This window comes from Pituophis catenifer, unplaced genomic scaffold (genome assembly GCF_029215685.1).
Source record: "Pituophis catenifer annectens isolate HBS135680 unplaced genomic scaffold, rPitCat1.0.hap2 SCAF_2, whole genome shotgun sequence".
NCBI classification, from domain to species: domain Eukaryota; kingdom Metazoa; phylum Chordata; class Lepidosauria; order Squamata; family Colubridae; genus Pituophis; species Pituophis catenifer.
The window spans coordinates 272106847-272134313 of NW_027256882.1; the positions used below are offsets into that span (position 1 = coordinate 272106847).

The 27467-nt window shown below is 37.5% G+C and overlaps 1 protein-coding gene across 1 annotated transcript in view; it reads left to right on the forward strand.

Moving 5' to 3' along the window:
• Positions 1-27467, forward strand: part of HCN1 (hyperpolarization activated cyclic nucleotide gated potassium channel 1) — a 166223-nt gene that overhangs the window by 22252 nt on the left and 116504 nt on the right. The window contains exon 2 of the mRNA XM_070935902.1: positions 14099-14522. Within this exon, the coding sequence (XP_070792003.1) occupies positions 14099-14522 (424 nt within the window). The remainder of the gene's footprint in view (positions 1-14098; positions 14523-27467) is intronic.

Sequence of the window (27467 nt, forward strand, 5' to 3'; positions counted from 1 at the left end):
ACAGCTGTGTAGGACTTATTCCTAATAGGTGTGCACAGGATGCCATCTTAACTTGGCATACCTCTTCACGACTCATACATGCATGCATATAATTGGAAAGTGAAGAGGGAGGGAAGGACTTATGGGAATCGCTCCTGTGCTACTAAGCAAATTAGAAGCTCCTGCCTCCTGCCAGATTTCTATTGTCTCTGCTTTTAGCTTCCTTAGCTGCCCTTTAGAAGACTTCGATTGTTTAATGGCTGGGGAAATGTTTGTCAGAGTTTGGGGGCAGGCAGAAAATTGGATTTTGTTTGTATTCAAGAGAAGATGGAAGATGTGAATCTTAAGGGACTTAGGGGTAAAGCAGCCAGCTTCTCCTCTGTGGACCTTTTGCAAATACTGAGGGATAACAAATATTGGAGACACACAACTAGTGAGATGCAAAGAGACAGTGTCAAGGTAGGAAGTAGCAGGGGTGAAATCCAGCAGGTTCTGACAGGTTCTGGAGAACTGGTAGTGGAAATTTTGAGCAGTTCGGAGAACCGGCAAATACCACCTCTGGCTGGCCCCAGAATGGGGTGGGAATGGAGATTTTGCAGTATCCTTCCCCTGCCACCCCCACCAAGCCACCCCCACCAAGCCATACCATGCCCACCAAGCCACGCCCACAGAACCGGTAGTAAAAAAAATTGGATTTCACCACTGGGAAGTAAATAGGATGACTGGGTATGCATTCAAAACTACTGCATTTGAAAATGTTTTTTTTCTTCTTAGTTCCTCATGGAGGAAACTCAAATTCTGCACAGAAACTAACTGGAAAAGTAATTTGGTCTCCAAATGAAGCACACCTTAAGCACTTGCTGAATAAGGTCCTGAAGTGGCTATGAATTGGGCCTAAGGAACTCATTAAGGACTATGGCAGTTCTTCCTCAACTATGTTCCTCTGATAGTTCATTATGCACAGCTAGGTCTTCCCCTTTGTATTCCTCTCAACTCTCAGCTCACAGAGTTTCTCTGAATGTCCTAAACCTCCTCCCAGGTTTATCTCAAGTGCTCTGAGATGCTGCAGTTGAAAAAAGAAAACCAGGAGGCTCACCAGAATTAAGGATGATTGAAAGAGATGGTTGAAAGCTCTCACAACAGTTTCTGATCTACTGGGAATTCTTTGGGGTATTTTATAGAATTTAATGTTCGTAGAACTTCTGTGTTTTATTTCAGAAGACTGGAGAGCTTAGAACAGTAGCTCAGCAGTAATTTAGTGACTCTTGGTTTTTAGAGCTTTTCATCTTATGAAAGACACAAATACCTTGCCATTCCCAAAAGGCATAATTGGAAGCTGGTTCTAACCACACCAATATTTTGAAAGTATGTAGTTTATAAAATATTACTGAGTGGCCAGATGCTTATGTAAAAAGTTAAATCCTATTACATTTAGACAAGTCAACTCAAACTGCCAAGTAAGCATGGATAAGATTAATCTACAAGGGCATTTGAAATCTGCAGCTAATCTGGTGATTGCCTGAGCACTGGATCTATTTGTATTCTCTTTTCTTTAGTTCTTCTTTACCAACTAGCAAAAAAAATCACATTACAAACTGTGACTTTAGTAAGATGTAAAAACGGTACTCTTTTGCATATGAATGCTGCTTAATAATTTAGCAAATCAGATTCTACTACCACCTTCCATAGAAAAATATTTGCCTTTATTGAGAAATATTTGATCATCTTTATATTTTATATTGTTAGAACTGAACAAGGCACTGTGTTTTGCTCCTCTTCCAAACAAGTAATTAAGCAACCAAAATGGAGAAAAATAAATTTTTAAATGGATTTTCCAGGCAGTAAACATCTAGTAAGATTACCATAAATACAATTCACTGGTGAGTTCATAAATACAGAAAGACCTGAAATTAATTTCTAAGGAACATTGGCCACAAAGGGGCTGGCAGGTGTTGTGGGCATGCATTCCAGAGTGTGGGTGGGTACATTAGGGTGTGGGTGGGTTTCTACAAGTAGGTGTTTTGGATTGTGGGTAGATAAAGAGGAGGTGCAGTGGGTTGGTACTAATAAGTTGCGGTTGAGGGGATTAGGAATTGGAGGCACCGTGTTACGGTGGTTCTCCTACCTCTCTGACCAATCACAGTTTGTGTTGGCAGGGGGGCAGAGGTCGACCTCGAGGCGCCTCGCTTGGGGGGTGCCGCAGGGATCGGTTCTCTTGCCCCTTTTGTTCAACATTTATGTGAAGCCGCTGGGTGAGATCATCTGTGGTTTTGGGGTGAGAGTCCACCAGTACGCTGATGACACCCAGCTGTACATCTCCACCCCAAACCACCCCAATGATGCCCTTGATGTGATGTCCCACTGCCTGGAGGCCGTGTGGGTCTGGATGGGGAGATATAGGCTCAAGCTCAACCCTTCCAAGACTCAGTGGCTGTGGCTTCCGGCATCCCAGTATAGTCAGCTGGTGCCATCGCTGACTATTGGGGGTGAATTTCTGCCCCCCACAGAGAGGGCTTGCAATCTGGGCGTCCTCCTGGACTCACGGCTGTCTTTAGAAGAGCACATGATGGCCGTAGCCAGGGGGGCTTTTTATCAGGTTCGCCTGATCCACCAGTTGCGTCCCTTTCTGGACCAGGATGCCTTGCGCACAGTTACTCACACCCTCGTCACCTCCCATCTGGACTACTGTAATGCTCTCTACATGGGGCTCCCCTTGAAGAGCACTCGGAGGCTCCAACTGGTCCAGAATGCGGCAACGCAGGTGGTTATGGGCGCACCTTGTTATGCCTATGTAACACCTCTCCTGCGCAAGCTGCACTGGCTCCAAGTGATCTTCCGAATGCAATTCAAGGTGTTGGTTACCACCTTTAAAGCGTTCCATGGCATAGGACCAGGATATCTACGGGACCGCCTTCTGCCACCAATAGCCTCCCACCGAACAGTTTGCTCCCACAGAGAGGGATTCCTCAGGGTGCCATCGGCCAAGTTATTCCAGCTGGCGACACCCAGGTGGAGAGCCTTCTCTGTTGGAGCCCCTGCCCTTTGGAATGAATTGCCCCCGGATATTCATAACATCTCTGTTCTCTGGGTCTTTCGCTGTGCCCTCAAGACCCTACTGTTCCGACAGTAGGGCTGTCTAATTGAATAATTTTAAATTGGGTTTTAACTATGGGTTTTAAAATTCGGCCAAAACTATTTAATGATTTTAATTAATTTTAACTATGATATTGTATATTTATGTTTTAATTTTGGCTGTACACCGCCCCGAGTCCTTCGGGAGGAGGGCGGTATATAAATAAAATTATTATTATTATTATTATTATTATTATTATTATTATTATTATTATTATTATTATTAAAGTTAGGATAGGCAGGTGAAAAAACAGTGGGATTGGGAAGGATTTTTGGCTTCTTGCCAATGGGTTTTGCCAGTGGGAAGGGAATATCAAAAATCGTGATGATATGATTAAGGCTCGCTTCAACATCATAATTGCAAGATTAAACACCTGTATTGCAATCACATGACCAAGGAAATGCTGCAACAGACACAATTTCATCGACCACTTGTAAATTTCCCTAGTTTAGTACTATTGTAACTTTGGATAGTTGCTGAATTAGTGTTTATAACTCAAGGACTATCTGTAGATGCTTTGGAATCTATTATAGTTTCTGTTAGAGATACAGAAGAAGTAAAGAAAAAAATTGTTGCTGGTCTTCTGAAATAATTTCTGCCCATAGGTTGGATTCAGAAGGAGTAATTTTTCCCTAAACCAATTTGAAGAAATCGTCCACAATGATTCACTTATACAAAAGAAAAAAAAGATTTGTGCTTGGCCACATGGAAAAATTTGCCAAACGTTTATTTTTTTCATGTTATCATTTCAGTACAAGTAAATATCTGTCTTTACATGGGTATAGAATGAGAATTCTTCTAACTCCTTAAGTAGACAATCACAGCCAAGGGAAAATGTAATACACAGAATTCTAGAGTGAAAACTATATGTTTTCGAATTGTTGTGCCAGGCCATATGCACTCAAATATGAATTTGATCAGTAGGGAATGATACTGAAATTCTGACTAAACAGATTCCCAGAGAACTGCTGTTGTTTATCACAAACTTTCAAGCTGGAAAAAAGAAAACAGTAAATATTTGTAATGCAGTTATAATCCACGAATGTTTTGTTACAGATTCACAGCAAGAAATGTCAAAACTGCCTTGTTACTGATTTACTTTTTATAATATTTTGTGTTTTTTTTTTAAATCTACTGCACAACAATATTCTAAACATGTTAATATTTCAGATGGCTTGGGGATTTAATGATACACAGCTGATTTATTTTAATGTCTTAAATATATTATGAATTGTCTCAGGAGGGTTTGCCATAAAATATAACACATATATCTGGAAATAAAATTTCTGCTGATCTGTGTTATTAAGCAATTGTAAAAATAGCAATATACTCTTTTGGCGGCCTATGAGTTTTGAGTTCATAAGCTCATCTTGCAGTTTTATGCAAATATCCTCCATACCCATTCATTTTAATTAGCCACCTCATGAATCTTTACTTTCCTGTGACAGGGCTTGACCTAATCTCATGGCACCTCATTATAACCATTTCAGTTCCAAGGAATCTCTGAATGCAGATTAGGAACTATTGAAAGTGTGCAGTATTTCCAAAAGAGTGAACCTGCTCAACTTCACCATAAGCTTTGATAAGTGACCATGAACTTTGATAAGTCACCAGTTGTTTTACAACTAGGCATCTTTAGAAGCCTATAGAACAGGGGTCTCCAACCTTAGCAATTTAAGACTTGTGGACTTCAACTCCCAGAGAAGAATTCTGGGAGTTGAAGTCCACAAGTCTTAAAGTTGCCAAAGTTGGAGGCCCCTGCTATAGAATGTTGGATAGTCTTTAGTTATACCAGAGATATAACTGAGAATGAGATAATTACTTTGTTGTTCATTTTTGGAGCCAAGCAGCTCATTACACCCCTCACAAATATCCTAAATTCAGTATTTGTAAAGCTCACTATACTTACAGAGCAATGAATTTATGTTTGGGGGTGCGGTAGGGAAACTACTATTATCTTTGAAGATACAAATACCAAAAATAAAATAATAAAATAATTTTTAAATGGCAAACATCCTATGGCATATCCGCCTCATTTGAAATTTTATGAAATGTGGATGATGATAATGGAAAGACATTACTGACATAAGGTTTAAAAAAAACCTGTATCACAGACCATAGGGCATCTTACCATTATTATTATGATTGCATGATTCCCCTTTGTGTAATAAGAAAACATTCATTTATTAATATATTTCAGATTTGAAATGTAAAATTGTGATCTGGGCAAGGAAGGAAACTATAGGATGGAATTCCCCAACCTGATCACTTTCAGATGTGTGTGATACCAAGTTCTGAAATACTTAGTAAGGGAAAGGCTTACTGGAAATCTGGGACTTGGAACCCATCCAGCACATCTCAAACTGGAGAGAACTAGGATGGAAAAGCTTATTGTAGGAAACTGATCTGAAAACTTTGCTACTGGTGTTTTAAATACACACAAGCATTTATAACCTTCACTAATATGAATTGTTCTGAATTAATATAATGCTGCTTGGAGTTGTGTAACATTTCACACTGCAGGGAACTTGACAGCATTAATTACTTGATGTTGAAAAGTCCTTGAATGTTTTTTAAGTAGGAATTCTTTTTCCAGCACCTAAAGTTGGTGTTGCTTATAAGAATACAGACAGGTTTAGGCACCTGAACATTTATTAGTTATGGTCCATAACCGTCCTTAGAATTTTATACAAAATACTCCATCAGAATCTCTCCATAACAGAGAGCCATTAAGTCATGTTCTGCTCTCTGACATAATGGGAAAGAGAACTTGGCCATCTTCAAACATTTAAAGAGTTACTATCATATCCTCAAAGGGCCCTGTCCTTTTAGAGATAAAGGTCATGTCAAGTCCCTTGATTGTTGCTGTTCTCTGAATGCGTTCCAGTTTCTCTGAATCCAACAGTGTGTACCACAGTCCTTCAATTGGACTCTGAATAGTGCAGAATAAAATAAAACAGTTACTTCCCATTATTTGGAAAGATAAGTGATGTGCTCAGATAACTTGAATTGTGGCACAGAATTGTGCTAGATATTGCTAAAAATAGTATTTTAATATCATGGGAACAAGTCTGGATACTTTTCTCAAAAAAAAAAAATCTTAAATTGCTGTTCTAGGACAACAACTATTACTATTAAAACTGATTTCATGATTTTTAAAAGATTAGAATTTATCAATATCTTTAAATTATTTTAAATATATGTCTTTCATCATTTGTGCTTGTGGGTTAAAAGAATTGTAACAGAGATATTTTAAGTCACTTCAAACTACATTTTTTTTTTTTTACTTTCAGGTTCTTGCCTATTAGCTTGCCTTTATCTTTTATCCGGGCAGTAGGCACTTCCTCAACTACAAACCGCTATCGTATTTAAGTTCTACAAAGTCTTTAGGGTCAATGTGGAATTCAAAGAGGTTACAGGTTATGCTTGAGGATAATGCTTTACTTTTGCAGCTTTCTATTCACTTAAAAATTTAAAACTAAAGCAACAGCAGCAACCATGATGAAACAGAATAGAAGAGAAAGACAATAAAATGCCAAGACCTGAAAACAGAAATAGAATGAGGCAAAAGAAAGCAAAAATAGTACCAACCAGGGGTGAAATCCAGCAGGTTCTGACAGGTTCTGGAGAACAGGTAGCAGAAATTTTGAGTAGTTCAGAGAACTGGCAAATACCACCTCTGACTGGCCCCAGAGTAGGGTGGGAATGGAGATTTTGCAATATCCTCTCCCCTGGAGTGGGGAGGAAAAGGGGATTTGGCAGTATTCTTCCCCTGCCATGCCCACCACGCCACGCCCACCACGCCACAACATGCCCGTCGAGCCACGCCCACAGAACCAGTAGTAAAAAAATTTGGATTTCACCACTGGTACCAACAGTAATAGGCACCTTGGGTTCAATATCAAGACAACTTGAGCACCACTTGAACACCATCAGCATTGACAAAATTAGCATTAGTCAATTGCAAAAGGCAGCTTTACATGGAACACTCTTACATCTTCTGATGATACCTTTAACATCAACATTTGACTGTCCGAGGTCCTTGGGAAGGACTTGATAGGTGGACAAAAATGCCAAATCCAGTCTGAACATCTGGCTGTGTGAGGAACAATAATAATAAAATGATAAGGATGACTGGTAAACTCCAAAAAGTTTTAGAGGGTAGCCTGTTGTTATTAACATCATATCTATAAACACATGGTTGAAATATTCTTCTAAAATTTTATGGATTTTATTTCATTGCAGAAGTTTCATTGTTTCTGTCCATTGTTTGTTGTCTTAGACAACCAAATATTTTACCAGTTTGGCATCCCTGTGTCCCCCCCCCCCCAAATTTATAATTTTTATATTTTCTCTGATGCTTTATGTATGACTTTAGGTTATAATATTTGTTTTATTTGTTGATTCGGAATTATCTTAACTAATTTACTTAAATACACAAAAACGGGACAAGAATATTTAAAGTAAAATAACATGGCCCTATTTCATGAATTATTTGCTTATTCATTTATCAAATTTCTACACTGCCCATCTCATCTTAGTGAATCTGGGTGGTTTAAATTAAGACATACATAGTTAAAAACATAAGAAAAGCAGAACTAAAATAAGGTTAAAATGAAGATGTTAAAAAGTTAAAAGAAACACGGAGTTCCTTCAAGCCACCAATCACCCTCAGGTTTGCTTATCAGATCCCCATGTTAGTATATCTACATTGTGTTTTCTAAGGATGAGAATCATCTCCAGTAGCTCTGATATACTGCCAAATCATGATTATACAAATATAATGATATTATGATATATAATGAAAACTAAATTTCTACATATCACATTTATAGTAAACACTACATATAATTTTTCTGTATATTGTGGGGGGGGGGAATGCTACATATACAAAACAGATATCTGTTTTGCAAAATAAGAAACTTGCCTTATTTGTACAATATATGTGATGTACATTGTCCATTCTTCCTCAAATATTGTACCATATTTGAGACTTGCACTTATTTGAGGATGTCCAAGAATGAATTGTTTTTGTCTACCATAAAGTCCATGGTTAACAGCAGGAATTTCTGTTTTAATGTCGACACCTTAATAGGTTATGACAGGAAGGCTGAGAAAAATGCCATCTAACCCTTCAAATATGACATGGGATAATAAGGTAATTCTGTGGTGCAATGACAAATTCATTCCATATGCCAATCATTGATAGGAAGAAAGAACAGAACCTGAATAGGTTTTGTAACTCTTCATGTATCCTACATCACAAAAACTACCGAAACTTGGTCAATTAAAAAACTACAAAACTTTTCACCAACGTAACCAAGAAGTGTGTGTTTGCAGTTCTGCTGAGCAAATCAACAATTTTGCAAAAAGTATGTAAGATATCATACGGAGTGTCTTTTAATCTGTGTAATTTTGTCACTACAAGGAATGAATTATAAACTAAGAATGTACGAGTTGAAAGGAACTTCATAAATTATCTAGTCCTTCAAGTTGCCTCATATAGTGTGCCACAAACCTATCACTAAAAAGTGGCCATCCAACCCTCATTTGAAAAGCTTTTACTTTTCTGTGAGGAAAAGCTTTTACTTTTACCTGTGAGGAACATATCACAGGTTTAAGAAAATGGCTCCAATGCTTAACATTTCCTGTCATGAGAAAGGTCCTCTTCATACTTAGGTTGAATCTCCTTCCTTTTAAGTACAACATGTTAGTGCTTGTCAGCTTCAGTGCAAAACAGATCCCCAAACTCTCACATGTGACAAAATGTTAGGTTCTTTATAGATTGCCTGATATTTTTTGCAAGCTATATATGCCCACATCTTTGAACCATTTTTCAGAAGTCTTGGTTTCCAGATTCTCTTCCAGTCTGATACTGCTTTAGCTTTATCATGCCTTTTTAAATTTTGATCGCCAGAACTGTATAGAATAGACAGTTGCCCAATAACAGTCAAAGAAATGCTGAATACTGTGAAGCACATCTCTTCAGCTGCAGAGTGCAGTTATTCAACCAATTGCAAATTGACTGAACTCCAATATCATCTGCTATAGATTGCAGGTAGTCCTCGTCTTAAACCATTCCTCTAACAATTGTTTGAAGTTTAACAACACTGAAAAATGTGACTTATGACCATTCCTTGCATTTACAACTGTCCCAGCATTCCCATAGTCACTTGATCAAAATTCAGGCATTTGTCAATTATAATCCTGGGATTGTGTGATCGCTATTTGTGACCTCCCCAGATGGCTTCCGACAAGCAAAGTCAATGGAGGAAACCGAATTTGCTTAAAGACTGCATGATACACTTAACAACAGCAACAGAAAAGGTTTTAATGAGATAACTCATTAACAACTGTCTTGCTTAGTAATGGAAAATCTGGTTCCAGCTGTGGTCAAATTTAAATACATTACATCTATAGCATCTCTGATCTGTTAAATTAGTCTCTGATTGTAAAAAAGATATTTTGATATAATTTGTTCGGGACAAATCCAGTGTAATTCCTGGTAAACGGCTTGTTGCTTGACAATAAGCATCCTGGTAGGTGCATGTGTACAGGTGTGTGTATTCCATCCACCTACCCACTCACCCACCCACCCACCCACCTATCGTCTATTGTCTCTCGTCTCTCATCTATTGTCATTTATCGTTGTCTATCGTTGTCTATCGTCTATTGTCGTCTATCGTCTATCATCTATCTTATAGTGTTTCCCAAGTTTTCTTTCTTCTCTGTCTTGAATATGTCACTCTTATTCAATTTTCTGGTACCTCATCAGTTTTCTACTTTTGGTACTGACACTGCTGTCTATTAGTCCACGAGATGGCAAGCTGAATATCTGCCACAGGAGTGGTGAAATTCAAATTCAAAATTTTTTACTGCCGGTTCTGTGGGCATGGCTTGGTGGGCATGGCTTGGTGGGCGTGGTAGGGGAAGGATATTGCAAAATCTCCATTCCCACTCCACTCCTGGGGGAAGGATATTGTAAAATCTCCTTTCTCACCCTACTCTGGGGTCAGCCAGTGGTGGTGTTTGCCGGTTCTCCGAACTACTCAAAATTTCCGCTACCGGTTCTCTAGAACCTGTCAGAACCTCTGAATTTCACCCCTGTGCTACAGCCTAGTGATAGGCAAAGCTTTCCTACAGGAAAAGGGCCCCTTTTGTCAGCATAATCGGATAACAGCTGTAAACATAATCACAGACTTGGCACAGGTTGAAACCCTGAATCCAATCAGCAAATGACAAACTCAAAGGAAAAGACAGGACACATGCTAAGGTTGAATCCAGAGCACAACAGGATATACACATCAAAGTTGAGGCCTCAAAATAACTTGTTCTCAGAGATTGGGGCCAATAAATCAGACGTCTCTACCCAATACACAACTGTGATAGTTTACTCTTCAGCATTGGGTTTTTCTTTGTTGTTGTTTATTTTTAAGATTGCTTCTTGGCAATCATCCACAGAATTCTGTCTGTTGTGGAATCTGTCAAGTTTCGAAGTGCGCTTTTGCTGTTGCAACCATTATTGCTTCTCAGCTTGCCAACGAAGCAGGGGGGAGGGAAGGGGGAGATGGAATGTAGGCTCCAGATATCAAGACGACAGCTGTGAGAACCAAGGACACTTCGGCAGGTGTTTGCCAGAACCAAAGACTTTCTCATAACAATACAATGAGACTCAATTGGACAATGTGACCAGGTCTAATGGGGGAGGGAGAATCTATACTTTGATTATGTGGGTTTGCGTGGGAATCAGCCAGATCTGGTTTTGCCCTCATCTGTGCCAAAATGATGTACTCAATAAAGTTTTGCATTAAGAGATTGGATTATCTCGGCCATGTTGCTTTGGTTGGGTCCATCAGTCGGAACGTTGACAGAATCCTTATCAATGCCTGTGATTAGGTCTAGATGGCTGGACTTCAGAGTCAAAGATCTGCTTACTGGATCTGCTTCAACTAGAATGGAATGGCTTCACAACTGCTGTAATCACATATAGCAAAACTATTGTTACTACTGCATATGCTCCTGTCTTCACTTTTTCCTCAACCTTCTCATCAGAAGTCCAATAGGGCTGTCATATTGTAAGAGATTTCAAAGATTGCAGTCAGCAGTACTTGTGTCACTTTAGACAAGCGGTCCTTCTAGTGCTTAGCTGTAATCCAATTGTTCCTGGAGATTTGAATTCATTTAAAGTAGCAAGGTGGGTTTATATTTTTATCAGGCTAGAGCATCTACCTTTATTTCACAAACATGCATATACACAAACACTCCTGCTTTCTCCCTGATATGCAAAAAGATAACACACTGGATATAAAAATGAAACTATTCTGGGGGAAACAGGGTAATCAAAGTCTTGATATTTGAAAAGGACATGCAAGTATTAATTCATAAGAGTGATTTGTATAATTCTTCTTACTGAATTTTCAAAAGAGATCTGTAAAAACTTTGGAAGATTTGCTGGAGATAATGCAAATAAGCTTTCCATGTCGATCTTAAAACCAATTCTTACAGAGGACAAATCAACATAATAACTTGATTAGTTTGACCAACGGTGCATTCATACATGACTCTATAATAATATAGTACTTCAGAGCTTATTTGTAATGATAGCATCATCCCACTTTTTGTACTGGCTTGTTTGTAATAATAGTAATTTTAAATGTCCTTTAGAAGATTTTCTGGGAGGAGAGAAAGAGAAGAACAAAATAAATCAAGCCCAAGATCATTATTTTAAGGGATTAAAACTTGTTAAAAGTGTGGAGAGGGAGTACAGAATTGACTTATTTGATCAAGGTTAAAATACTTATGTAGTGATTTCTGATAGCCCTTAATAGATGTTTGCTGACTAGGAATGAATGATAAGGCCTTAAGGTTTAGTTAAGACTTAAGAGATGAGTTATGGGAAGAAGAGTGTATTGATTGTAGAGATGGTGATAATTTTTAAAAAGTAAAAGTAAAAGTTTTTACTTTTTGAATTTTAATCTTAATAAAATTATTTGAAAATATTACTTGCTTGAGGAAGAAAATTAAATCCATTACAAACATTGCATTATAGGGCAGCAATAAGAGATGTAAGCAGTGGTGGGATTCAGCCGGTTTGGCCAAACTGGTAGTTAAATTGCTCCACCCCTCCCCACCCTGCCCCTTCCAGGAGTCCCCACATGCCCCATTTGGCTCCCAGGTAAGTGCAGGGAGGCCTTCTAGGCCCAAAATGGGGTGCGTGGGGGAGTGGGGTGTGCCCCCCATGGCCCATTATTGCTCCCAGGAGGCTTCAGGGAGGCCTCCTAGGCCCAAAATGGGGCGCAGGGGGCAGCGCATCCCCCCGCGTCTCATTTTTGCTCCCAGAGGGGTGCAGGAGGCCGAGTGCTGCCTGTCATGCTTACCATGGCCACGCCCACCCATCCGGTCATTAGGGCAGGGAACCCGTTGTTAAATTATTTGAATCCCACCACTGGATGTAAGGGACCTAAATCATAATTATTCAGAAACTACCTATAAAGTAAAAGTCAACAACAGAGAAGTTTATTCCATGGCCTTTTGAAACAGAGGGCTACTGTTATACACTAACACAAAAATAAGGTAAAAAAACAAGCACCACTTCAGAGAAGGTGCGAAGAGAACTTTATTCCTTTTCCAGGACATGTACTTACTCAATAATACATTTCATGCAGTTCAGTGAAGCTGATCAGGTTAGTGGGAAAAGGATTATAACCTTAGCTACTTTAGCCAGATACATGAATATATTTATGTAACAGAATAAAAACAAAATGGAATCTGACTCTATTGCTTTGATAGATGCTATTTGTGCAGTTCTCCCATGGAATAAAGCTTCTTTATTGTGCTGTTGTGGCACAGTGGTTAGAATGCAGAATTGCAGGCTGACTCCCCACTGCCAGGAATTCAATTCTGACCGACTCAAGGTTGACTCAGCCTTCCATCCTTTCAAGGTCAATAAAATGAGAACCCAGATTGTTGTGGGCAATATGCTGATTCTGTAAACTTATTAGAGCAGGGGTCTCCAACCTTGGCAACTTTAAGACTTGTAGACTTCAAGCTTTGCTGGCTGAGGAACTCTGGGAGTTGAAGTCCACAAGTCTTAAAGTTGCCACGGTTGGAGACCCCTGTCTTAGAGAGTGCAGTATATGAGTCTAAGGGGTATTGCTACTCTTTTGAGCCAAGGTTACCTACAAGTGATTCATTGATGGTCCATCCAACTTTCTTGATAATAACGTGGAAGTGATTTGACACTTCTTATGGAACTTTTTTTTCAACTTTTTGATTTGGACTATAATTCTGTGAAATTCCAAATCTAAATCAGCTCAATTCTAAACCCAGATTGATTAACCAGGCGAATCATTTGTTGACACTCGTATTATATACTTTATTGTGAATAAAATGGAGCAGATCCCAATATTCTACTGCCCTTTTAAATTCCATTTTTTCTAGAAGATTTTTTTTAAAAAAACAGTAAACTTTAAAAATGTAATGCTTCTCTCATAGCTTACTATTTTAATACTAATGCTCCTGATTGCTATCTGAAGCCTTTATTTTGCTTCTGAAGGTTTAGGCATTCAGATTTTTTCTTTTAGAAAAATATTTTCTTGCACTTATCAATGCTTTCAATGTAATTACAATGAAAAAAATATTTTAAAGGTTTAGTTCCAAACAAATTAATGTTATTCAAGTTAGTGTTTGGTGAACGGGAAATATTTCTGTTGAAGATACCAATGAAAATTGACTCTCAGAAAAATGTACCATCAAACCTCTGGGGGAAAACGTTATTTTGAAGATATGACCTGGAATCATAGGCACATGAATAATTGGGAAGGGGTGATTTCAATTTCTGTTTTGTATATTTGATGAAGCAAATATTGAGTGCAATCTAGTTTCTTTCCGTTTTAAAGCTCTCTCCACAAAACATATGAACAGAAGACAATAAGTGGCCGTTTACATGTTGCTTTGATTAACAATTGCATTCTCTATTTCTCTTAGGTTTTACTGGGACTTAATCATGCTTATCATGATGGTTGGAAATCTTGTAATAATACCTGTTGGTATCACATTCTTCACAGAACAGACAACCACACCATGGATTATTTTCAACGTAGCATCGGATACTGTGTTTCTGTTGGACTTGATTATGAACTTTAGAACTGGCACAGTTAATGAGGATAGCTCTGAAATAATACTAGACCCCAAAGTAATCAAGATGAATTATTTAAAGAGCTGGTTTGTGGTTGACTTCATCTCATCCATACCAGTGGATTATATCTTTCTTATTGTAGAAAAAGGAATGGACTCAGAAGTCTATAAAACTGCTAGAGCACTTCGTATTGTGAGGTTCACAAAAATCCTCAGTCTGCTACGTTTGCTACGACTTTCAAGATTAATAAGATATATCCATCAGTGGGAAGAGGTAAGTTTCTCTTCTAGATATTTACTCAGCCTTCCATTGCTTTAAAATGATAATAGTGGTACTACATCAAGACAAGTGAGAATTCTTAGTATTTGCATGAACTGCACCTTCTCTTATTAATTATTTTTTAATTCTATCAATTGTTGTTTAGTTCTTTCTATTATGGTGTATGAATTATTTTATAGAAAACTGTAAAAAATTGTTAGAGATTCAGCATAATATTGATCCTATGAGAATTTTTTTTAAGAAAAATTAACAATGAGAAGCTTGCTACATTTATAACATGCATTCCCATTAAAAAATATTTAATCAACCTTAGAATAAAATACAGGCAAAATAATAACAACATAATTAAAAGACATTATAACTGAAGTTTAAACGTGATCTATTTCAAATTAATTTAATGCCTAACAGCATTTGCTAGATTAAATAAATAAAAGCACTAAACAGATTAAAATCCATGTCAGTTTCTACACCAGAAACTATTAATAAAAACACCCTTGCTTGTCAATGAAAAGATGGCTTAGCCTGATCTCAAAAAGGAGTTTAGAAGCAGCCAAATCTGTCATATTTTTTCCAAAAGTGATTTCATAATAGTGGGACATGCAAATGAGCTTTCCATGTGAATCTCGAAACCAGCTCTTAAAAGAGGACAAATCAACACAATAACCTGATTAGTTTGACCAGTGGTGCATTCATACATGACTCTATAATAATATAGTACTTCAGAGCTTATTTGTAAGCTTATCATCCCACTTTTTGTACTGGCTTGTTTGTAATGCTAGTAATTTTAAATGTTCTTATTGTTTTGTATATAATGGCTTCAACTTTTTCGTAATCAATAATGAACTGTACTTTATCTTGTTTTTATTGCAGTAGCAACCAAAAGTCAGTAGAAAGTACAGCCGTACAGCTATTTTCAAACTCATCTTCTTGAGGGGATGAGTCATGGTGTCATTTTAACATCAGGAAATAGGATTTGGAAAGATGTGAAATACAGTAGTGCACAGTTGTCTCACTGGTTCCACTCGATCCTCCATGCTGTTGTACAGGAGCTTGGGAGTACTTCTACAGTTCATTTTGGGAAGAATACAGAGTGTAAGAGAGTTTATTTTCTTGCTGTATGGAACATAAACAAAGCTTGACAAACACGCCAAGAGAAACAGTTGAGCAAAAGAGCAGAAAGGACTGCAAGTGTTCTCTTCAACTTACTCATATAACCAAAGTGCTATTAATTAGACTTGATTCCCCCACCTCTTCATAACTGCAGCCTAAATAATTCAGTACCCACTTGTAGATTCCCCCCCCCCCAGAATGGAGGGGTGGGGAAAGAGAATTAATATAGTTATTTCATTTCTCTGGGGCTGCCTGCATACTGTCTCAGTGATTTTTATCCTGTTATTAACTATACATTATTTAAATTTAATTTTCAAAGCTACCTTGCATAAGCAGGAATGTATCTCTTTGCTCTACAAGACAGCTCTACTAAAGTGACACAAATTCTCCATCACATTTTAATCCACCACAATCCCCCACCACCACCACATACCCATCAGAGATTTTCTCCCTCATCAGAAGAAAATGTTGGGAGAAGAGAAGTACAGGGCTCCTGAGAAGTCTGGGTAAAGCCAGGAAGTAACAGTTCTGCTTCCTTTTTTTTTTAACATCCAAATCCTTCATAATCTCTTAATTTCTATGGCAAATTCATCATTCTAGCCATTGTATATCCACTGCAGGATGAAGGCCTCTTCCACATCTTTCCAATCATGGTCATGAGCTTTCTTTTGCCAATTGTTGATGCTATTTCACAATGGCAAAAAATTGTAAATTTGCAAATTAAACAATTCAAGTCTGGTCACTTTTAGTTTTTAAATATGAGGAAATATGAGGAAGAGGTGATAAAATCTAATAAAATAAAATTAATAAAATTAATTGATTGATTAATTAATTAATTAAGAGCCTTGGTGGCGCAGCAGACTAAAGTGCTGTTAAGTAACACCAGCTGCCTGCAATTACTGCAAGTTCAAATCTCACCAGGCTCAAGGTTGACTCAGCCTTCCATCCTTCCGAGGCAGGTAAAATGAGGACCCGAATTGTGGGGGCAGTAAGATGACTTTGTATAAAAAAGAACACCACTTGGGGGTAGGGGGGCAAAAGCCCTACTAAGCAGGTATATACAAAAGTATGAAGGCTATTGCTTAAAGCATTGTAAGCCGCCCTGAGTCTCCGGAGAAAGGCGGCATATAAATCGAACCAATAAAAGAAAGAAAGAAAAGAAAAGAAAAGAAAAGAAAGAAAGAAAGAAAGAAAGAAAGAAAGAAAGAAAGAAAGAAAGAAAGAACAGCTAAATTGTTCCAAAAGCTTCAGAGAATTGCCTGTTTTACTAAACCACCAGTTCTATTCTGGCAGCATTTCCAGATGTTAGAAGGTCATTGACTAGCTGCTTCATATTATAGCAAACCTTTCTATTTTTAAAATAGTGTAATTCATTGGAAATGAATTACAAAGCGGAAGGAAACTCCACAGGATTATAAAATGTAAAAGATCAGTGCTGTGATTCAGTAAAATGGTGTTGCCCTTTTGCAAGTGAACAGTATTTATTATTACTGTTTTATGCTCTACGATAACAAGGGGTGCTTCTTAGAAATAACCCTGTTTAGTATGAAACATAGAGAATAAAATAAAAAAAAAATGATATAGTATCTCATTAGTGTTCCAGAGGGATTCTAAGTAGATTAAAATTAGGGTTTTACTACCTCTGAGCTGTTGAAATAAATGAAATAAATGGCATTTTGGGTGATTATTTATTTTTAATATTATAGCTAAGAGCTATAACAAAATGTGGTACATTAAGCATGTAAATCCCAAATTGCTATAGGTGGATGTTCTTTCTCTGCTCCTTCCCTCCATCCCTCTCTGTCTGTTTAAGGGGAAGAAAGTCCTCTCGAGTCTGGAAACCTAGTTACTTATATTTTCAAAATAAAGCCAAATATAATAAAAAGTACAATCACTTTCATGCTATTAGGTTCTCATCCAAGCCTCTGCTATGTGGTTTATATTTATTCATTCATTCATTCTTTATATTTATATTTATTCTTATGTTTATTTATTTCAATTTATAAGTCTTCCCATCTCAAATTCATAATTCTGGGTGTTTTAACAACACCATATGCCAGTAATAATAAAAGCCATAGCAATATGTAGGCAGCTGAGGTAAAAATTCTAACAACCAAAGAACAAACCAACATGGCCTCTGCCATTAGTCTTCCTAATGGGCAACTCATTTTTTCAAACATTTGAAGTAGTGTTTCCAAATGTTATGCTGTAATTTCAATATAAATATAATATCTAAATTTAAAAAGTCAAATGATAATCAGGGAGGCAAAAACAACATCAGCCTTGATTAAAGGTCCTTCTCAATTGCTTGCTGGTATCCACGTACTTGTTATAGCAATATAGGATCATGACATGTTATAAGGAAGCAGCTAAGATTCCAAATTTGACCGAGGAGCAATATTCACATTGAAAAGTATGTACAGTAGTGGCCAAAATTATGGAAACCTTTTGGGAAAAGTGTATTTTTGAGGTTTGATGGCTAATAACACCGACTAAAGAAACTTGTTAGTCAACGGCCCAGCAATAAAACCCAGTTAATAGAAGCAATCATTCAATCTTGGTTTCACATTATAACAGCTGCAGAACTAAAAGACTTGTTTCACTCTATGGAAGACATTGTAAGGCCGTAATTCATGCTAAAAGTTACCCTACTAAGTAATAACTGACGTGATAATTTTTGCATATCTTGTTTTTTCTATGGTGATAATTTTTGAATATCTCTTTTTTTCTACGTGTTACACATTTTTTCTTTATACTACGGTATAACTGCTATTCTAATAGCAAATCCTTCATAAAAGTTATTGCATTACATTCTTCATTAAATTATCTTTCCATTGATATATAATATTATGGTACTACTCCCCGCCAAAAAGTGGCGTTATTAGCTAGTTTTAGAAAATACACTTTTCTCAAAAGGTTTCCATAATTTTGGACACTACTGTATGTAGAATTCTCTTTTCTCAATACCAGAATAATTGCAGTGCAAGAGGGATGACATATATATGTTTGGGGATATTCGTTCTCATTGACTTGATGTAGCATATTTTATCCCAACCCTGGTATATTTACTAAGAGTATCTATTTGATGGTGGAACAGAATATCTCACCTGTGGGTAATATATGTGGAAAGTTGACATTCTTAGAATTTGGTATTTTGTAGTGGCATGCTTTGATAATGCCAGAGGCTTGCCTCCAGAGATTGAAGCAGGTTGCACACCTGGCTTCCTTTTAGAGTTTAACTCTATGTTCACAAAATAAGCACACTGTTTTCCTTTGTTGAATATTGATGGATGCTGAGGAACATCAGGTGGCTTAAAGTATGTACCTTGTGAGCAAAAGTGATCTAAATGTTTGAGTTTCAAATAATGAAAATAAGATATCAGTATATGATGATGAAAATGATGTCAACAACATCCAATCAATGTTCTTTGTAGCTTCTAGCATTCTAGAAGGAGTGTAGGCAGGCATAAAGGTGACAAGAGGGCATCCTATCTTAGTAGAATTTTGTTCAAGTGTCCCTATGTAACCCTCTCTTTGGTTTGATCCTAAAATCTGCTTTGTCCTCTGGTCCTGATTGCTGTTAAGGGATCATATATCCCCAAAGAAAACAGCGGTATTATAGGAGGGATAATTGACAATGTCATATTTGCATTTTCTGGATTTCATATTTTATTAGCTACAATTTGACCTTGTTTTGTAAAAGTTCGTTAAAAAGAAACTCTAGTAATATTCATACTGATTTTTAAAATGTATATTGTATTTTCATACATGCATATTTTCCCATGAAAATAGGGTTGCAAAAATGATCCCAAATTAGTGGATTTGTTGTAATCAACATTAGTAAATGCTGATTAGTAGATCAATGTTTTTTGGAAATGTTCTAGGAACTGAACTGTTGTCATTGTATCTAATACACTCAACTGATTGGCTGGTTGGAACTAAATATGACTTTTTTTCCCACTGAAAAATTGCTAAATTCATAGCAATGTGTATTTCACCATTGAGCTGTAATTGTTTCAATAGGAGCAATAATTAAGAACTTGGGAGTGAATATGGCTGCCATCTCTTTGCTCTCAGGAACTTTATCTATGACTCTTGCAGTCAGAAAGAGAAAGAATCTGCAAGTAGTCCAGTTTCCCAGGTGGAAAAATGCCTTGTCAAGAGATCTCTTCAAAGCTTGCAGGATGTCATTATAAGTCAAGTCAAGACAGAGATGGAATACTAAAGTTATAACAATTCTGAATTTTTCTGGACTGGGGAAACAAGGCTTTTGTAGTGGCAGATGGAAGCATAAGCTGCAAGATATATTTAGAGAATGCTTTAGAAAAGAAAAGTTGTTGAGATGTAGCAGAAATGGATAAGACAAAGAATGCACAGTCATTCTTTCATTTGGCTGTGATACTATATAAGCAGAAAGGATGCAAATATCTTTGATGGTGGATTTGATTTTGATGTAGGTAAAATAAACAGAGGAGATAAATTATTGAGGCCCAGGTGAGTTTAAGAGTAATGTTATGCATGAGGCATGGATATTTCTTTTAAAACAGCAGCATTTTTTCCTATGAACCATCTTCTCTTTAATCAAGACATTCACATATTGATCTGGGAGGTAAATTAAGGTGAAAAGATGAGGTCCTGTGGCTCCCAAACCTAAATGTTTTTCTCTTTAAAGAAATGCATGGTTTATCATGGGCCCATTAAGCACAACTGAGTGTCCTTTCCTTGGTGACCCCATTTTTCCTGTATTAGTTCATTTCAGTGCAGCATTTCCTTTCAGAGGCCATTTACATTAGGCAGGAAGCAAAATGGAGGGATACAAAATGAGTACATTTCTAGATTAATAAATCAATACCATTTAAAGATAAACTATATAACATGGAATGGGATGTACTTTTGTTAATTGTGTCCCAATTATTGTGTACTAAATATATACAAAGAGAAGGGAACAGATAGAAAGCAAATATGGCTAAGGCATAAGACGTTGCTGATACAGCTGTTAAGAGTCCCAAATTGACCAGGTCAGTTTAGTAAGTACAGCAGTGGTGGGTTGCTACCGGTTCGCTCCGGATTGGGCAAACGAGTAGTGGTGGCGGCGGGAGGCTCCACCCACTCGCCCAGAGACTTCTGCGCATGCCCAGTAGCGTCACACGCATGAGCGAACCGATAACAAACTAAATTGAAACCTACTACTGAAGCACAGGATTGCTTTAGTACAGGGGTAAATAATCTTTTTGGGTGTTAGAAATTTAGGAGCACAAAGTAATGGTCTTTAGGAAATAAAATGTTCATTCACTGTGGTTGTCAACATTTGTTCCCTATCTTTCCTTATGTTGTTGGTCTCCTTAGCAAGTATATAGGTTAGTAAACGATACAGTTACCATTTTTAGTTCTCAGAACACCTATAGGGTCTGTGTGGATTGCTGACTCTGCTTTGCAACATGCAAGCTTCTTGTTTAATTTTTAAAATAAAAAACATGCTTAAAAAAAAAAAGGTGGACAGAGAGCCTGAAATTGCCTAGGGAGGTGACTGTGGAAATGTTGATGCTTATAGATGCACCTGATTGTTTATTCCTGATTTAAGATAGGTTCCTTTCTTTCCATTTATGTAATATACAGTAATCTTGTCCTTTCCACCAGAAATATGTGAATAAGGTATACATTATCAATGCTTTAAAAATGAGGCTTGGGCATATTTAAAATAAATTATTCTTTAATTAATTTAAGTCAGTTTCTTGCTGGCCAGGAAATGGACAGGGAGTTGATTGGCTGTACATTTTGCAACCAAATACAGTGTGTGGCTCAAAAGCTATTGATTGCCCTTTTTGAGTCTGCTTTGCAAGCTGCCATTCATAGAAGTGACTCAATCCATTTATTATATTCTTATGTCTCCTGAAAATAAAAAACGTTAAGGTGAAAGCCAGTAATAATAAAACTATACATTAGCAATTGAAATAATTCCAGAAATCTTTGAAATATTGAAACACTTATTTAAAAGGAGCACAGTATATCATCACAAACATTAATAGTAGTGGTACAGTAGTAAGGTATGTGTTTTTTAAAATGAAAACAGCCATCCAAGTCATTTTGGAAAATGTTTGGATTGTTCTTTTTTTGCTAAGTTCTGGAAGGCCAAAAAGATGAGCAGGGGAGCTCACCCAGCCCCATAAAAGACTTTCCTTCATGGTCCTAGCCAATGTACTACTGGGGATGTTAGAACCCAGAGGAAGGACTTTGAAAAGGTAGAATGGCTGAAGTTCTTCAGATTCTGGTTATATCGTGTTTCCCCGAAAATAAGGCATCCCCTGATAATAAGCCCAATCGGGCTTTTGAGCTCATGGCAATAAGGCCAAGCGCTTATTTCAGGGTTCAAAAAAATATAAGACAGGGTCTTACTTTCAGGAAAACACGAAAATTTCAGGGCTTTATCGTGATGAACAAAACACCAAATTGCATATTAGGCTCCAATGCAGCTTCTTAAACAATCTGTTTCAGGTTAGCACCTGAAATAGTTAGTGCTAAAACAGTTGAGAATGTAGGCTATGCACACAGCATTCTTTTCTCTAGACTCCACACATTCAACTAGATAATGTGTAAAAAGGGAAGCTATATTTGTTTGAATCCAAGAAAAGTTTTTAATCTGATCTAGTGCACATTCATATCAGTGTTGACTCACTTCAGAACTTGGCCGCATGAACTCTGAAAAGACTGGAGAAAGACCCATTTTCCCTTACCATGTAAACAGATTAACGAGACGGTACATGTCTACCTCTTTTCCCTATCCAATGCATTTAGAACTCATTATAGTTTCCAGACACTCTTCATTAAAATATGTATTTGTTTCATGTAGCGGGAATATATACTAGTATGACCAAAGTAGCATTTTCCAGGAACATTTATAATTTGGTGCATCAGCTTCAGTAACATTTACCCAGGCATTCAGAGTCAAGTGGGATCCAGGAACCAACTAATGGTTGGTTCAATGCAAACTTCAATGCAACCCGGTCTAATTGTTCTGAACTTCAGTTGCATGGTCAGCTAGGTCCATACCAGTCCATCATTAATTGTAGATTCCTTAGAATGAGATACAAAAAAGATATAGTATTAAATGCTTTCTGAATGGAGGTAAGCTGAACTTCAAACATCTAGATGACTCAATTGACAATATAATAGTTACATGTGCATCTAGCGTAGGAGACTTTAGCATTAGATACTACAATGTCTAATAAGATGGATGACACAGAAATCCAATTATGCAATCAGAATACCTTTTTCTCTTTGTTCCAGTAATCAGAAGTATTTTGAACAGCATAAAGTCTTTAATCTTAAAGGCAAAAATGGTGAAAAACAAATATAGCTAATGCTTGCTAACTTTATTTCATTGGGTTTCTTATAATTTTTCTTCTCACACCATTTGCTACACATTTCAGCCAAGGCGGAAGTTCTACTTCATTCTTGTTGACCCAAACACAATTGCTATTGGTGTGTTTAACTGAGAAGAGGACAGTCATTAGGAGGGTTATTAGTAGAGGCAAGCCAAGAAGGAATTTGAATCATCTTGATAATATAGGCCAATTTCTTCAAGGAACAAGACTCCAATAGCAAGAAAGATGCAGTAATTATCTCTTAAACGGTGAAAACATTTTACACAATATTGTTTCATTTCTCCAGCCTCTCCAAACTATTTTGAAGCTAGCTAAGTGTTTCTGTACATTTTGCAACAAAACAAATTGAGTTGTTGGTATGATGCAAATGTTTTTTGATGGTCAAGACATCATATTTTTTGCATACAAATTTCCCCTGAAAGTTGTAATGATGGCATAACCTTCCCCCCCCCCCAAGATAGGTACTTTTTCCAAAAATGGCAACCATGGTAATAGATTTCAATATGTAGTCACTGTCAATATGTTTGTGGAGAGAGAAAGCAATGGTTTGGAGCCCAGAGGCTCAAAGTGGAATAAGTAAGTCATGCTATATAAAAATGGGGAAATCATGCTTGGTAGCTTTTGTTGTTTTTGTATAGGGATTGTAATGCTCATTAGAACAACTTAGCTCAGATGTCTAACACATTTGCTATGAAATCTACTAGGGAGCTCAAAATTCAGCTGGGTGATGCAAAAATTCTTGTTATGAGAAAAAGACCTGCCCCCAAGGTCCATGCGGCTTTACCATCACAAATCGCAAGACACAAATTTGTGTTTCAAATGTTTAAAATTAAACTGCATGCAGCCAAGCTGAAAGATAATCAGCTTAGCTGGCTAAGGAGGATGACTTTGTGTGAACTCATCAGCATGATACCATTCCGGATTCAACACAAATGCTGAATGTGGAATGGCCTTGAATGCTACAGCTTAAATCTGTTGGTCAGTTGGTCTGCTTGTCCTGCGTATACTAATTTCAGTAACTAAATCACTGCAGTTTATAGCAAAAATTTACTGTATAACTCCAGGATGAGGAACAAATAACACCCAGAATAACAGGGCTGAGATACTGCATTTAAACATCTACGGTATATTTTAGAATCAAACGTTTTTCAAGGTTTGAAACAACAACAAAAATGTCCTGATGATATTCATACATTAGAGAAAACCTTATGGAAAATCTCTATTTTAATCGATTCTTCAATGTTGACAGGGAAGTGGGTGAGTCTGCTGTCAAGGGTGTTTCAGATGTTTCAGGAGATCATTGCTGCAACAGAAAATACTGGCTCCTGGCCATAGTTCCAGCATTGTGTTTGTCTTGAAATTATCTTGCCAGTTAGAACAATTCTAGATAGAGAATGCAGTCCTGGAGTTACCTAGATGTCTAGGGACTTGCAACTATGATATGTTGCTGCACAAACAGAAACAACATTCCTGGTTAGATTATTAAGAAGATTGATGCTAAAACACTTATATTTATCACAGTCTATGATGAACTTTTCAATTGGCCGAAGGAAGGCATGTTAAATCATAGCATCAACCAACTGCCTATATTGACAACACTGACCAGTAAAGCTTTCCAAGCCGGAAGTCTTTCATGTCTATTTGACGTTCAGTGTGCCTCCTTCAGCATTCAAGGCCAAAAATGTTCTTCCATTTAGTGATTAATCTTACCAATATAAAATTTATGCATGAATTAAAAACACAAATGATTTATGACATCTTTTTATTTTGAATTAAATCATATTTTAACATTAGGAACAACAATTCTGTCTTGATTATCTTATTTGATAAAATAAGAATATAGTAATGAATCTGAGAAGAAATACTTGCACGGAATCACCTACAGAATTTACGGTACTATCTAAAACCTGAAAGGATTTTGCTCTTTTCTGTTTTGCCCTTTTGGCCAGATAATTAATTCTCAAGATTCAATCACAAGCTGTTTCATTTAAAGAAAATGAATGAGTGAAGGAGTGAAGGAAGGAAAGAAGGAAGGAGGGAGGGAGGGAAGGAAGGAAGGAAGGAAGGAAGGAAGGAAGGAAGGAAGGAAGGAAGGATTCTCAGAAGAAGATAAGACTAATTATTCATCACTTCCAGCAAAAATACATGGGTATGTTCATGAAATAATCTGGAATTCAGGCCAACTCAAAGGAGTCTTTATCTAGTTTCTTGTTCCAAAAATGTTTTCCCTTGCAGTTTAATTAAAAAACTCAAAGAGGCTTAGAAAGATGATAATATAATGAAAGATGCTCATTTATGCCCCTCAAAACAGCTCATAAATAATGAAAGTGACAGAATATTTTCTCTGCTTTAAGTAAATTTGGGGATTGAGAACTACATATCCAAAGCTCCTCTTTAATTCCACTTAAGGGAATATATAAGACTGCTTCTGTTCTTACTACTGGTTGCCCCCATTTTGTTTCCTAGATGAAGGATTTTAAATTAGTGAAAGGATCATTTATTTTAAACAGGCATTTAAAAAGAATTCTTCCAAAGAACTGCTTTGGCAGATATCATGCCATAAATACAGTAAGAGAAACAGTCATTTATTCAACCTTCTTTTACAGTATGCTACTACATTTTTAACTGTTTAAATGACTATGGTATAGAGATGGGATGTCTATTTAAACGTGAATGCAGACCAAGTATGAGACATTTTAATTATTTATAATTAATTAATTCTTTTGCCAGACAGCATGGGAATATTTTCCTGAAAGTAGCAAAAGGACAAGGGATGGCAGTGCTGTTCAAATTTAGGATTAGAATTCTGAGTCTGGAACAGAATGGAAAAAATTCTTTTCCAGAGCGCTTTTCTGTTATAGGCAGAGGTGGGTTTCAGCAGGTTCTGACCAGTTCTGGAGAACCGGTAGCAGAAATTTTGAGTAGTTCAGAGAACCGGTAGAAAAAATTCTGACTGGCCCCGCCCCCATCTATTCTCTGTCTCCCAATCCCAGCTGATCAGGAGGAAATGGGGATTTTGCAGTAACCTTCCCCTGGAGTGGGGAGGGAATGGAGATTTTACAGTATCCTTCCCCTGCCACACCCACCAAGCCACGCCCACCAAACCACACCCACAGAACCAGTAGTAAAAAAATTTGAAACCCATCACTGGTTATAGGGCGCACTATTATCTATGGTGGACATACTAGATCTGAGAAAGGAACTGTGACACTCATTCTTTGTTTTTCTGGGGCCCCTTTTTCGTTTTCTTTTATCCTGGCATCTCCTTTCTCTCTTTTTCTCTCTTCTTGATATGTTCTGTTCTTTGGTCCTGTTGGGGACAGACAGATCATTTCAGGCAGAGGTTTGACCTTCTTGTACACAAAGGGCTTTTGAGAATAAAATGAGTACTGCATGAAATTAGGCAGGTATCTCTAAATGTGCAGGTTATTCTCTTGGGATGGAAATTTATGGAAGAGTAGACAACATTTAACTCGTCAGGCAATGGGCAGTCCCTGAGTGGATATTGAAACATTTTTAGAGATTCTGGATTTTCCACATCAAGCAGAGGATAGACAAGATTACCTAAAACACTTTCACCGATCTTATAATTCTGCATACACCGTTCTCTTGTCTTTGAATGAGATTTCCTGTGAAACTGATTTAAATAGACAAATTCAATTTCCTACTGACATTGATTGGAGTAGACAGAGAGCATTTTTAATAACTGGTTTTTAATAACTGTGCTTGCAGCTATTAAAACAATTTGCTGAATCATCTCAGATTTTTTATCTGAAGTAGGGGAAAAAAAAAACCCAAATAATAACTTGAAGAATCACTTGTTCTGTACATGCTAAATTTGGTGAGCACAGCCTCTCTGTAATAAGGTATTTCAAGAATAATTAAGCTGTTAGAGCTTTTAGGTTGTAGTCTCTGCATGTGGTTCTTAATGGTGTTCTCATTTCAAAAAACAAATGGCTTTTTCTTTTTTCTTTTTTGGCCTCTTTGAGTCGGCGTTGACTCTTGGAAACTGCCTGGACAGGTCCTTGCAGTTTTCTTGGCAAGATTTCAGGAATGATTTGCCACTGCGGACTGAGAGAGAGGGAGAGACTGGCCCAAGGTCATCCAGCTGGCTTTGTGCCAAAGGAGGGACTAGAACTCATAGTCTCCTGACTTCTGGCCTGTTGCCTTAACCATTACACTAAATTGGCTCTTGACCAGATATTATCACTAATTATAGGCATAAGGACAGGGGTGGGTTCCTGGGGGTTTGGCAGGGTTCGGGCGATCCTCTAGCCAAGAATCGCTGGGGTTCGACAAACCCCCCCAATGCCACCCCGGCTGGCCACGCCCACTTCGCCCTGCCCACCCTGCCCCGCCCACCCCACCCTGCCCAGGAATCTCCATGTGGCCTGTTCATCATTCCAGGTAAGTGCAGGGCCATGCGGAGGGGTCTGGGAGGGCAAAA